The sequence below is a fragment of the Urocampus carinirostris genome, chromosome 16, assembly GCF_059441175.1.
Source record: "Urocampus carinirostris isolate Australia breed hairy pipefish chromosome 16, RoL_Ucar_1.0, whole genome shotgun sequence".
Lineage (NCBI taxonomy): Eukaryota > Metazoa > Chordata > Actinopteri > Syngnathiformes > Syngnathidae > Urocampus > Urocampus carinirostris.
The window spans coordinates 36,048,900-36,061,195 of record NC_142364.1 but is presented as its reverse complement, the minus strand read 5'-3'; the positions used below and the strand labels follow the sequence as shown (position 1 = coordinate 36,061,195).

Sequence of the window (12,296 nt, the reverse complement as noted above, 5' to 3'; positions counted from 1 at the left end):
TACAACGGCATGTTGCACAGGTGGGTTTAGAACATATTACAAGTAAAAATAAAATGAAAACTAAACACATGAATGTTTGTATTGAAGAAAACACGTCATACCTTGTCCATGGATGTGTGAAACATCCAGTCCCTCTTTCAATCTCAAAATAACTGCACCATACTGAAAATCGAAGGCATCACTGAGTAAAAAATAAAAACAATCAGTTTGCGAAGGTTAACCAAATACGAGGATTAATTTAGTCTCAATGTATTAAGTGAAAAGCAAATTTAGGGATACAAACAACAATAGCACAATTAAACCCATAGTAACATGTTTTTGTGAGAAATTATTTACAATTAGTAAAATGGTTAACTTACTGGATCATACAGATGTATGTCTCCACATTCATCATGTCATCATCTCGCCAGTTATTTTTGAACCCAAGCACAAGAGTATTTGGTTTTAGACGGCCCAACCCTGCAGCCTAAAGGGGGAAGAAAAATATATTGAAAATTACATTCTGTAACAAAACGCAAATGGTTCATGAGTATCCATCCCGTCAATTATCATTTCGCGCATACTGAGTCGGGTTGTAGGGCGAGCGGCTTCCATGGTTTGTACACCTTCTTCATGGCCATATTCAAGCCGTTTCTAAGCACATTCAAGGCCAATTTTTCCAGCACCACTTAAAAAAGGAAATACGGTGAAAATCATTCCATAGCCCTGCTGTTTGGGGTGACCGAGCGCTTGCCGCAGAAAAAAATGACCAGAAAACAAATCCTAAGCCATAAATTAACCCAGCAGCAAAATAAGGAATAGAAAATGCATCTGAGCACCTGTGCTTTGTTTTAATAATGTTTGCTGCTTCACAGACAGAAATCAAGGGTAGCATTTTGGTCTGATGCACCTGTCCCAATGCACCTGTAGGCGGCGATGACGATTCACATGACAAACGAATTAAATTGCAGCTGCTGTTTTGGCAACATTTTTAAGCAGACTTTATTATTCTTTTTTTTTATTTAATGTGTGGTATCTCGAGTCATATTGCCGAGACTCGTGTCAATAAAATAGAGCATTTTCATGCACTTTCCGTGACCTAGAAAGCAGTTAAAATTCAAGCATTTTCCCGGATTTCAAACACCCGCAGGTAGACCCATTTGACCGGATCTTGTGGAGCATACCCAGAGCAGTTGAGACATTAGGACCATTTATACTAGTTGGCTCCTGTGATGACCATTGCCGATGGTCATCTAACAGTTTGGCTTTTTGGCCCGCCTTCATAAAAAAATGACATTTCTTTGATGCCTTCCAAGTTTTGCCGTCAGGTCACGCGTGACTGGTCCATATACACACATCCCGCAGTGTCGTTTATGTAATACAAGGGAGTTTTTTACAAATATCTAACTTAGTGGGGCACATTTGGAAACATACAATATATGACCTTATCCAAAACCTGAACAGGTTGGATTAAAGTGGTCACCCTTGTTTGTACTCCATTCATTTTGTGGCCAACCCATTTTAAGTCCATTGTCAAAAGATGTATGCAATATAATCTCCCAGTAAAATATAAAATCTGATAATCTGTATCGAGTCTTTTTGAAAAAAAAAAAGCACAATATACATTTTTCACTTTGTTTTTTGTTACTGAACACTTAACTATGACTTACGCATTTAGTCAAAGGATGTGACAACTGCAACTGGGGACATCCCAGTCGTTAATTTTAATGAAGTCAGAACCCTTTTTCATATATATCATATATAAAATAGATAACAAAATTATAAAGACTCCTCTAACTCTGGCCACAACCTCTTTGACCTGCTAACCCCTGGCAGACTATACAGGTACCTTATGAGAAGGACTATCAAGCTCAGAGACTGTTTTTTCCCATTTTTCATCCCAAGAGACACCACTTGTACATCTATATAACCGTCCTTAAGGTACAGATTAACCATGCGAGGAGATGGACCTGACGGAGGCCCATCCAAAGTAAGGGATGGCAATAGACAGCCTACCAGTGCAGAATCTTGCAGAAGAAACACACTGTAATTGATTTTTTTTGTGCCAATGTCCTCCTACCTGGAGAAGGTACTGGCTTCCCTGCCTCATGTCTTCAGCAAACACTGGCGTATAAAAAGCCTTTGTTTCATTCTTCAGCAACCAACGCTGATAGCGGGACTGGTCTGCTGCCAGCTCTTTAAAATTTGGTCTTCTATAACCCTGTGAGGTGACAAAGACAATTATGACAGTGTGTCAAAAATAGTACAACACTTACAATATTATTTAATGGACTGATAATTTCCATTAATACAATTGGACCTTAAACATTCACTTCCTATAACTTGTGATCATGAAATAGCCAGGAAGAAAATAGTTTGCGATTTTATTACTAATTTAATGTCTGATGGGTACACATCATAGTTGAAAATGCATCATCATAATAATATCATCTGAAAGAATTAAATTCCATATAAAATATTTTGCTCACCGTGCGAACATGACCACACATCATCAGGCCCACATTCTTCGTAAAGCTGTGGACCAGGTCCAAAAGAGCTGGACGAGAGTTAGGGTAACCAGTCATCACCAGACACTGGGGCCTATAAATAATATAATAAAAATAGTCTGAGTTGTTGCTTAAAAAACATATATTCTACCGTGTTCTGGTTTCTAGTTGGTTAAAAGGAATGTTGGCGAGCCTTTTGAGACGTTTAGAATCATAAAAGCAAATATGTTAATCTCTTTGGGATTATCAAGAGATGGCAGAAGGATTTGGGACCCTCAGGCAACTCTAATAACTCTTACGGGTAATACACATTGTATCCAGAACGGATGCAGTTGAGCAGCGTTCATACAGACAGAATCCACAAGACGACCAAGCACACCTTATTTGTTGCATCTTTGTAGTGTGTCTAAGAAACATGCACTGAGAGGAGGGAAGGTGTCACCAAATCACAGTGCAAAAGCACAAACAATTATTAATTATTTATTTATTTAACAAACATAACTATCAATATTAATTGGAAAACAAAGAATGTGTCCAGTTTGCATTTTTACGGACACTATATATTTTGCCATTATCAAATATCTTTGAAAAAGCACTAGGGAACGTCAAAGAGCCACATGTAGCTCCAGAGCAAGTTTAGTGGGTTGAGAAGCCCAACTTGGTTGGCGATAGAAACCATCTTCTTATGCCAGTTTTCCCCGGCCGCCAGAATTTTTGGGTCCAGAGCGTTTTGTTGACAAGATGGCTTTTAGAGAAACCTTAAGTTGAAAAATATTTGCGCAAGCATTATGTTTACAACCCACACCCCAACGAGAGTGACGCGCAGGCAGACACAAATATATCTCTTCTTCTTGGGGTTGTCCATCGATTCGATGATGACCATCTTCTTTTAATTGTGAGTCTGCTGATGTTTGAAGAGTCCGATCCTGGATCCACAGATGCGGTTACAGACAGAGCATGTGAAGGGGGTGCTGGGGGGAGCAGGGGTGGCCTGGCGAGCATGTCTCTTTGCACGCTTTGATGCACGATGTTGCATGCGCTGTTCCTCCATGTAATCCACTCCATGTGAGCAGTGGGAGCGCCAGAGGTCTTGGCAGGAAGCAAGGTCCTCCAGTGAGGAGGGGTTTATCCGACATTTCTTCAGGATGTTCTTCATTTGGTCTTTGAACCGCTTCTTCTGCCCACCAGCACTTCGTTGGCCTAGATGTAACTGACCATAGAGGATATGGCGTGGCAGTCTGTGGCTGGGCATTCGAACAACATGCCCCAGCCACCTAAGTTGGCGTTGGGCCATAATGGATTCCATGCTGCAGCTGCCTGCCCTCTCCAACACCTCTGTGTGCGGCACTCTGTCCCTCCATGTGATGCCAAGGATCTTCTGAAGACATCTTACATGGAAGGTCTCAAGGCTCTTCAGATGGCGGCTGTAGATAGTCCATGCCTCACATCCATACAGTAATGTCGTGATGCATACAGCTCTGTAGACCAGCATTTTGGTGTGGAGTCTAAGGTTGTTGTTTTGAAAGACCCTTATCCTTAGTCGACCGAAAGATGCTGATGCTTGCTTGAGACGGCTCTGGATCTCATCATCCAATGAGCAGGTGTCAGACACTATGCTCCCCAGATATTTGAAGGTGGGCACCATGAGCAGGTGTTGCCCTGCTGCTGTGAGGATTATTGGGTTTGGTAAGAGGTCAGCACTGGACTGACACAGTACCTCTGTCTTCTGGGTGTTGATCGTCAGTCCCATTCTGGTGTATGCAGTTACAGCTGCCGAGAGAATGTTTTGCAGAGCCTCCGGTGTATGGGCAACCAGGGCCCAGTCATCAGCATACTGTAGCTCAATGATGGTCTCTGAGGTCAGTTTGGTAGTTGCCTGTAGCCTCCTGATGTTAAACAGGTTACCATCAACCCTGAAGTTGATGGTAACTCCAGCCTGCTCCTCCATCCTTCTACGTAGCAGTGTTGTAACACAGACGAGGAAGATGTTGAAGAGAACTGGAGCAAGCACACAGCCTTGCCTCACTCCAGTTTCGACGCCAAAGGGCTCTGAGCTGTGTCTTCCAACTACCACTCTGGCCGTCATCCCTGAATGGAACTGTGCAAGAATGGTGAGAAACTTGGGTGGACACCCAAATCTCTTCAGGACTTGCCACAGTAGGTCCCTGTTCACTGTGTCAAATGCCTTTGAGAGATCGACAAAGGCGATGAACAAGTCCTTGTGCTGCTCCCGGCATTTCTCTTGGAGCTGACGTGTCACAAAGATCATGTCGACTGTTCCCCTGTCCTTTCGAAAACCACACTGTGACTCTGGGATGACGCGTTCCGATATTTTGGAGATGAGTCTGCGGAGCATGACCTTGGCAAGGACCTTTCCAGCAGTGGGCAACAATGAGATACCCCTATTGTTGGAGCAGATGGATTTATCTCCTTTATTCTTGAAGATGGTCACAATGTTCGCATCTTTCCACAGTTGCGGGACACACTCTCGTCTCCACACCTCTGAAATATATTGAAACAGTGTCCGTGTACAGAGGTAGCCTCCTACCTTGAGAAGTTCAGCTGGGATGTTGTCAGGTCCAGGGGATTTATTGTTTTTCAGGGTTTTGACTGCATGCAGGATTTCACTGAAAGTTGGCGGGAGGTCGAGGTCTGGCAATGTAGGATGTTCAGGGAGCTCTGAAAGAACAGTTGGGTCCACTGGGGTGGGCTGGTTGAGCAGGGTGTTGAAATGCTCAGCCCACCGCTCCACTATCATAGCCTGATCCTTGATTAGAGATGTTCCATCAAGCAGATCTAACAGGTGCCAGTGAGCAGTTTCTGGGGCCATAGATGGTTTTTACTGCATCATAGAAACTGTGCATATCGCTTCTATCAGCGTGAGACTGGATTTCATTGGCTTTTGAGATCCACCACTCATCTTGCAATTTTCTGAGAGTTCTCTGGGCCTCAGAACGAAGGGCTTGCCATAGCTTTTTATGGAATTGAGATTGTGGGTTGTTCAGGGTGGCTCTGTGTGCCTTGTGCATTCTGTCCAGGAGGGTTGAGATCTCTCCGGCATTCTGGTCAAACCAGTCCTGGTGTTTTTTAGTTTTAAAACCAACGGTTTGGGCTGCAGTGTCAAAGAGGGTGGTAGATATATAGGTCCACTTCTCATCCATCCCAGCCTCTGACATGACCAGCTGCTCAATGTTTGCCAGCCTCTCAGCTAGAGAGCAACGGAAGTTGTCAAGGGTGTCGCTACTGGAGAGTTTGGCACAGTTGAGTGTCTTCCTCTTTGAACCACCCTGACGTGCTAGGGGCCGGACATGCATTCTGACCTTTGTCAGAATCATGCGGTGGTCGGTCCAACAGTCTGCCCCACGCATAGCTCTTGTAATGAGCACGTCCTTCAGGTCAGCCCTCCTCACGATCGCGTAGTCGATCAGGTGCCAGTGTTTGGACCTGGGATGCATCCAGGATGCCTTATATTTATTCTTTTGTTGGAAGATGGTGTTTGTGATGGTAAGGTTATGTTCCGCGCACAGACTAAGAAGTCTCATGCCATTGGAATTAACTTTTCCAATGCCATGGGCACCAATCACACCATCCCAGTTTTGCAAGTTCTTTCCGACTCTTACATTGAAATCACCAAGCAGCATGATTTTGTCATTCCTCGGGATGTGACTGAGGATGTCATCGAGTGCCTGGTAGAAGCAATCCTTCTCTTCATCATTCAATGGCAGTGTTGGTGCATAGGCACTAACTAATGTGACATGTCTGCATTTTGCAAGTGGGATGCGAAGAGTCATTAGTCTTTCACTGACACCCACTGGTGACTCTGTGAGCTTCAGCAGTAGGGTGTTCTTAATTGCAAAACCAACTCCGTGAAGATGGTGTCTGCCCATTGGGTATCCCTTCCAAAAGAATGTATAACCCTCCCCCTCTTCATTGAGTGAGCCTTCCTCAAGGAGTCTGGTCTCGCTGAGCGCTGCCACATCCACATTATATCGCTTCAGCTCGTTGGCAATGAGTGCTGTTCTGCGCTGTGGTCTGTCCAGACTGGTATCCAGGAGTGTCCTTATGTTCCATGCTGCAATTCTAAATGCTATTGTTTTTCGACCGCATAGTGGAATGTCCCGACAGGTGCGGTTTCCTGTCCGGGTACTGTGCTGAGTGGGCAATCTTTAGGCCACCTTTTCTAGGCCTTTCCCCAATTGGGGTGAGCAGTGCGGCCACTAAATAGTGCTGCTCAGACGCACAGGGGTCTGCCGGAAACAGCTGCCACTCAATCCCAGCTGCTAACGACCCTTGCCCTGTGCCGCTGACGTGCAGAGGTCCAGCTAAGAGCTTCCAGCTCATTCAAACCTGCTCCCGTCACTGGATACACTCCATCGCCGCCAGACTTTTGTGGTCGGGGACTCAGGTAAAAGACGATACCTGCGCAATGATGGTTTTTAAAGTGGCGTAAGGGGTGCGCTTTCCCCAACGCCACTATCTTGATTGTAGAGAAGATGGTTCCAGTGGCAAGGGAGACCCTAGACGACCGGCATCTTCCTACAACTGCAGGCGGCTGCCGGGATCCAGGTCTGTGGGAAACCGCCTCAAAGTGTGCCGCCACCAGCTTTTGGGATCACTCTTAGTCTGGACTCTACCCTTCGACCTGTTCGGCTTGGGTAACCCTGCCAGGAGTACGAGACTCCCGCCGACATAGCTCTAGGGGTCATGGAGACGCACAAAGTGCCCCACCACGATAAGGTGGTGATCCGTCGGGGCACACAAATATATATACAGAGAGAGAAATAGATAGATAGAGAGATAGAGAGAGAGAGAAAGAGATAGATACATACTTTATTCATCCCCAAAAAGAGGCAATAGGAAGGCAGAGCACAAAGCATGATGTAACGCAAAGTAGCAAAATTGCAATAAGTAAAGCACAATATGCGAGGGATTACTGTACTATCTAAAATAATGGTGGATTTTTATAATTTTCACAATCTTATGTGTTTTTATGTCCTGAAATGTTTAAAATAACCCCTCAATTTAAGATGTCGATTTGACACAGCCATAAGATTAAACAATATTTAAACAAATTCAATAACTGGGTAATGAGGGGTTACGCTTCTTTCATACCTGAAATTCTTAATGTGGTCTTCTACTCCGCTGAGGTGCAAAGTGTGGGTCAGAGCCTGATGGTAGGTCAAAGCCTGGGTAGACGAGCCCCAATTCACATCTGGAAGCATGCAAACACAAAAGCACGTTGGAATTAGAAAATGTGTTTGTCGGTCGCACTGCAGGGCCAACGACGATGTATCCCATGCTGTGATACAGGCAATAAAAAAGCTTTGCATGTGTGTTTAGCTGCTATTCAAACTGTGCACACAGGTTCGTTCAAAGTGTTAGACCCCGCATCATATTCTTAGAGGTTTCAAAAATTGCTGCAAGACAGTACTTATTTTAACTTTTAAGACTTGTATGACACTGACCAGGAAAATTAATTGGGATCCCATTTCAAACAAATGACGAGTTCATACTGCATGCACGCACTGGAGTGTTTGAGATTGCTGATTGTCTCATCACCTAAGGTGAGAACGTTTCAGAGTAGTAAAACGTGTACCGTTAAGCCTGAGCCCAACAAAATTAAATCAATACAGTCCGGTGAACAAACGGCAGTTGTTAAAACTGTTTGATATCGATCGTAAAATACTTTTGTTACAGAATTTGCAGTTGACTACTTAATATACTCACTGACACAAAATGGAGTATGTTTAATAGGATATGTATTATTCATAGTACCCATTTAATTATCATTTGCAACACAAACCTAATGCTAGATTTAAGAGGAAAAAAAGTCCAATTATTTGACTAATTGTTTTAATATTTGGTGACTACTATTACTTAAAAAGAGACCATACATCCAACCCTCGGTTACTGCAAGTGTCCAGGAGATTAAACCAATACACCATAAAAAAACAAGGAACAATCCTGATTGTGAATACAGAAATGAGCATTGTTTGATTTTGTTTTTTCATCTTCATTTTTGTAGTTGTTATAGAAAATGCGTGTCTTGTAATTGGCTGTAAACTAAAAAACTCGGATAATAAACTACGGAAGATTTGTAGCATTTTGTGCTTAACTAACCTGGCATTTGTTGACTTTGTCTGCAAAATTCAGGTCTAAACATTACGTCAGTCTATATTGTATGCCACATTTAAAAATATATATGTTTTTTTTTTTTTAGATTACTATGTTGGAGTATTTTAGAGGTTGCAAATAACACTTCAATAGTGTGATACACAAATGCCTCCTTGGATTACTCAATAAAATCATAAAATGCTCAACAACTTTGTTAGTAATATGTATATACACTTCGAAAAGTTTGGAGGCACACACTTACCCGGCTTTTTGTAGCTGACATATATATAGAGTCCCAAAACAATGACATTGGTGAAGAGAGCAGCCCACCAGTTGATGACAAACATTACCACGCAGCAAAGGACAGCTCCAGCTAATGAAACCCACATGTTGTAGTATTTGAAACTGGGACGCCACCCTGAGAAGTCAATGACATAATTCAGAAGGAACAAACAAATGTTTTAAAAGTACTACTGGCGATACCCACTTAGAAACCTAAAAAACTTTGTTAAATGATAAATGAATTATTAGAAGTTAAACTTGCAAGAGTCTGTCAAATAGATTTACAATAACATAGTTTTAGCAGATTTTAAGAAAGATGAAGACAAAACAAGACAAAAAAATGTTTTGTTTCAATGAATTGTGATGATGAACAACAAATATGTCACAAAGAGTATGGAGAGAGAACATCATGATATTCTTGTATTAGAGTTAAACAATAATGTATCAGTCAAATATATATATGAGATAAGAAAGTTACACCTGCTGTCTAGGACAATATTTATTTTCTGGGCAAAGGGGTGACACAAAAATAAATAATTAGCTTTTTAGTGATGGGACAAATGTTATATAATGGCTAAAACTACAATTACAACGCATAAAGGGTACATAGACCATACAACTCCACTCAGTACCAGAGTAATGATTTTTCCCTGAGGTAGATTCCAATGTTCAAAATGTTTTAGAGAGATATAATGAGCTTATCAGGATTTAACACGTTATTCATTTTTGTTGGAATTTATCCATTGTTATTCTATAATTGAGTCATGTACCATTTATGGCAAAGTAAATGCATCATTTGGGTTTAGGGAATAATAATTCGGTACCTGTGGAACAGGTAGCCTTCAGGGTTTAAGGGGAAAAGGAACATATCAATATATTAGAACGTATGATTAAAAGATGAATCTTCCTGTCTTCCTATTAGCATTACAGTAAATAATTAGTACAAGTATTTTTCCCTACAACATGAAGTACCAGTTAGATTATATATTTATACAGCTAACAGAAATAAAAATGTGCTCCCAGTAACTGGAAAAACTGGAAAATTAAAAACTGAAAAATAGCTTTAAAACACAATTCAGAATTAAAATACAAATGAATAAACACATGGAAATAAAAATTAAAATACAGAAAATATGTTAATTAAAATAAAAAAAGCAAAATTCACATGACTTGGTAAACATTTCTGAAAAAATGTATCTTAGTGGTAAAACCAGATTTAATAATATTTTTAAGGATCATCCTATGAAAACCAGAGCTTTTAGAGCAGGGATCTCCATTGTTGTGCTCAAAGGCACTACGTAGCCCCCAAATATCCCCTGAGTAGTCTATTCTCAGACACCAATCAGTCTCAAAAAAGTATATTTTAAATCAAAACAGGGTGACCCCTGTCCTAGAACAGGCATGTAAAACATTTGACCAGCTGGCCAGACCTGGCCCATTGGCAATTTAATCAGCCCCACCATAAATTTCTGAGTATGTCAAAAAAAGAAGTTAATGTCTCGGTCATTTCTATCAATTTTTAAAACACATGCAAAAGGAATGCCGCCTCCTGCCATTAGAGAGCAGTAAATGTGTGAAAAGCCTGAAGTCCAGCAAGCGGACTGAATGAGTTAGTGCCAGAAATATACATTTGCAAAGTGATATTCCCATCAGTAAATATAGAGCTGACTTTAAAGCCACGGTAGAATAAATCAAATTAAATGATCTGCATTTATATAGCGCTTTTCAAGTCAATGACTTCCCAAAGCGCTTTACAATGTGCTCCACATTTCCCAATAGTGGCCTTGCAGCCATGTAAGGCGTTAACCTGCTTATTGGGGGTATTAGGGGTTCAGTGTACTACCCAAGGACACTTCGACATGTAACACGGACAAGCCGGGATTCGAACTGGGATCCCTTGATCCCAAGACGAGCGCTCTACCTCCTGAGCTACTACAGCCCCATAAAGAAGAGCGGGAAGGTGTTGCGTGGCTGGTGAATGGGTTTAGGTTCTGCTGAACCTATATATTTATATATATATATTCATACACACGCACATATAGATATCTATCTATCCATCTACCTTGGTCATATCCCTCAAGAGGGGTGACCGACAGCAAGACACACACATACAATAACAACAAAAATGAGAGGGAAATAAATAGCAAACAAACAAAAAAAAAAAAACACACAAACATTTTTGGACCATGGCCAACCCAATTGCCCGAACACCCAAACAAGTTAGGCACCTCGGCACCCAAGTTGGTCATGCTTTCGTCCCTCCAGATGAAATGGGACACCAGAAAGCGGCCATGTCACTCGGGTCAGGGTTACACAACACACTTTTTTGTTCAACAGCAGGGCCCGATAGCTTTCACTGGTTTACTTACCCCTGCCGCATCATACGGGTGCCCAGCCCATCCTTTAGAATGCGTCCACAATCCCACTAGCCTTTCACAACACCTCTCCACTCCTTTCTATCACCAACAAGAGCTCTAGCTTCCATTATATTTAGACCTCTTTCCTGCAGTGCACTCATTACACCATCCATCCACGTAAATCACGGCCTTCCTCTTGGTCTCCTTCCATTGACTTCTGCTCTGTAGATCCTCTTCAACATTCGCTCCTCATCCATCCTCTCCATGTGTCCAAACCAACCGAGTACTCTCTTATCAACACGCTTGCTCAGTTCTTAGACTACTCCAGTTCTGTCTCTCACAATTTCATTTCTCAGTCTAGCCAATCTGGTCACTCCTAACATAGTCCTCAAACACTTCGTCTCAAAAACATTCAACACCCTTCTTAAATCTGCGTTCAGGCTCCAAAGTCTCTGCACCATCCAAAGCGGTCGGCACAATTACACTCTTTTTCGGGTTTTTTTTCCCAAGATGGTGGTGCGCCCGTGCGCAGCTGCTTCACGTGTCTCTCCAGTAAATCTTTTTACGTTTATTGTTCGTCTATCTCTCATCTTTTCTATGATAAATACTTGCTCGGCAACTATCACCTTGGGTCGCCAGGAACTTATTAATCTGGGTCTAAGATTAGACTTCGACTCATTTCACGACTACACCACCAACAACAACATCCCAAAAGACATACGAAGACCACCGGGATCTCCCTGGAAAATCTGCCAGCCCGACAAGCGATGGAGACGGCGGAGGGAACGTAAGCAAAAACGAGGCTCTCGGGGAGGCCTAGCGGAGAAGGTAAAGAGGCGACCACACCAACAACGCTTCCGAGTATCTTCCTGACCAATGCCAGATCCATCGTACACAAAATCAGTGAACTTGAGTTGCAAATAGCTACCCACAGCTTCGTACGGAATAGCAGTATTTTTGTGATCACGGAGTCTTGGCTTGACCCGCGGATCCCCGACGTGCAGTCCAGCTAGCAGGACGCACGCAACACCGACACGACCGCAACGAAAAAGGTAGG

At 42.5% G+C, this 12,296-nt stretch overlaps 1 protein-coding gene across 2 annotated transcripts in view; it reads right to left on the bottom strand.

The window, feature by feature from the left end:
• Positions 1-12,296, bottom strand: part of LOC148351212 (solute carrier family 12 member 2-like) — a 138,375-nt gene that overhangs the window by 27,810 nt on the left and 98,269 nt on the right. For both annotated transcript variants that reach the window (XM_088319940.1, XM_088319939.1), the window contains exons 14-19: positions 8,863-9,018; positions 7,599-7,698; positions 2,469-2,580; positions 2,060-2,200; positions 360-466; positions 102-181 (exon numbers count right to left, since the gene is read on the bottom strand). In XM_088319940.1, coding sequence (XP_088176066.1) covers positions 102-181; positions 360-466; positions 2,060-2,200; positions 2,469-2,580; positions 7,599-7,698; positions 8,863-9,018 — 696 coding nt within the window. The remainder of the gene's footprint in view (positions 1-101; positions 182-359; positions 467-2,059; positions 2,201-2,468; positions 2,581-7,598; positions 7,699-8,862; positions 9,019-12,296) is intronic.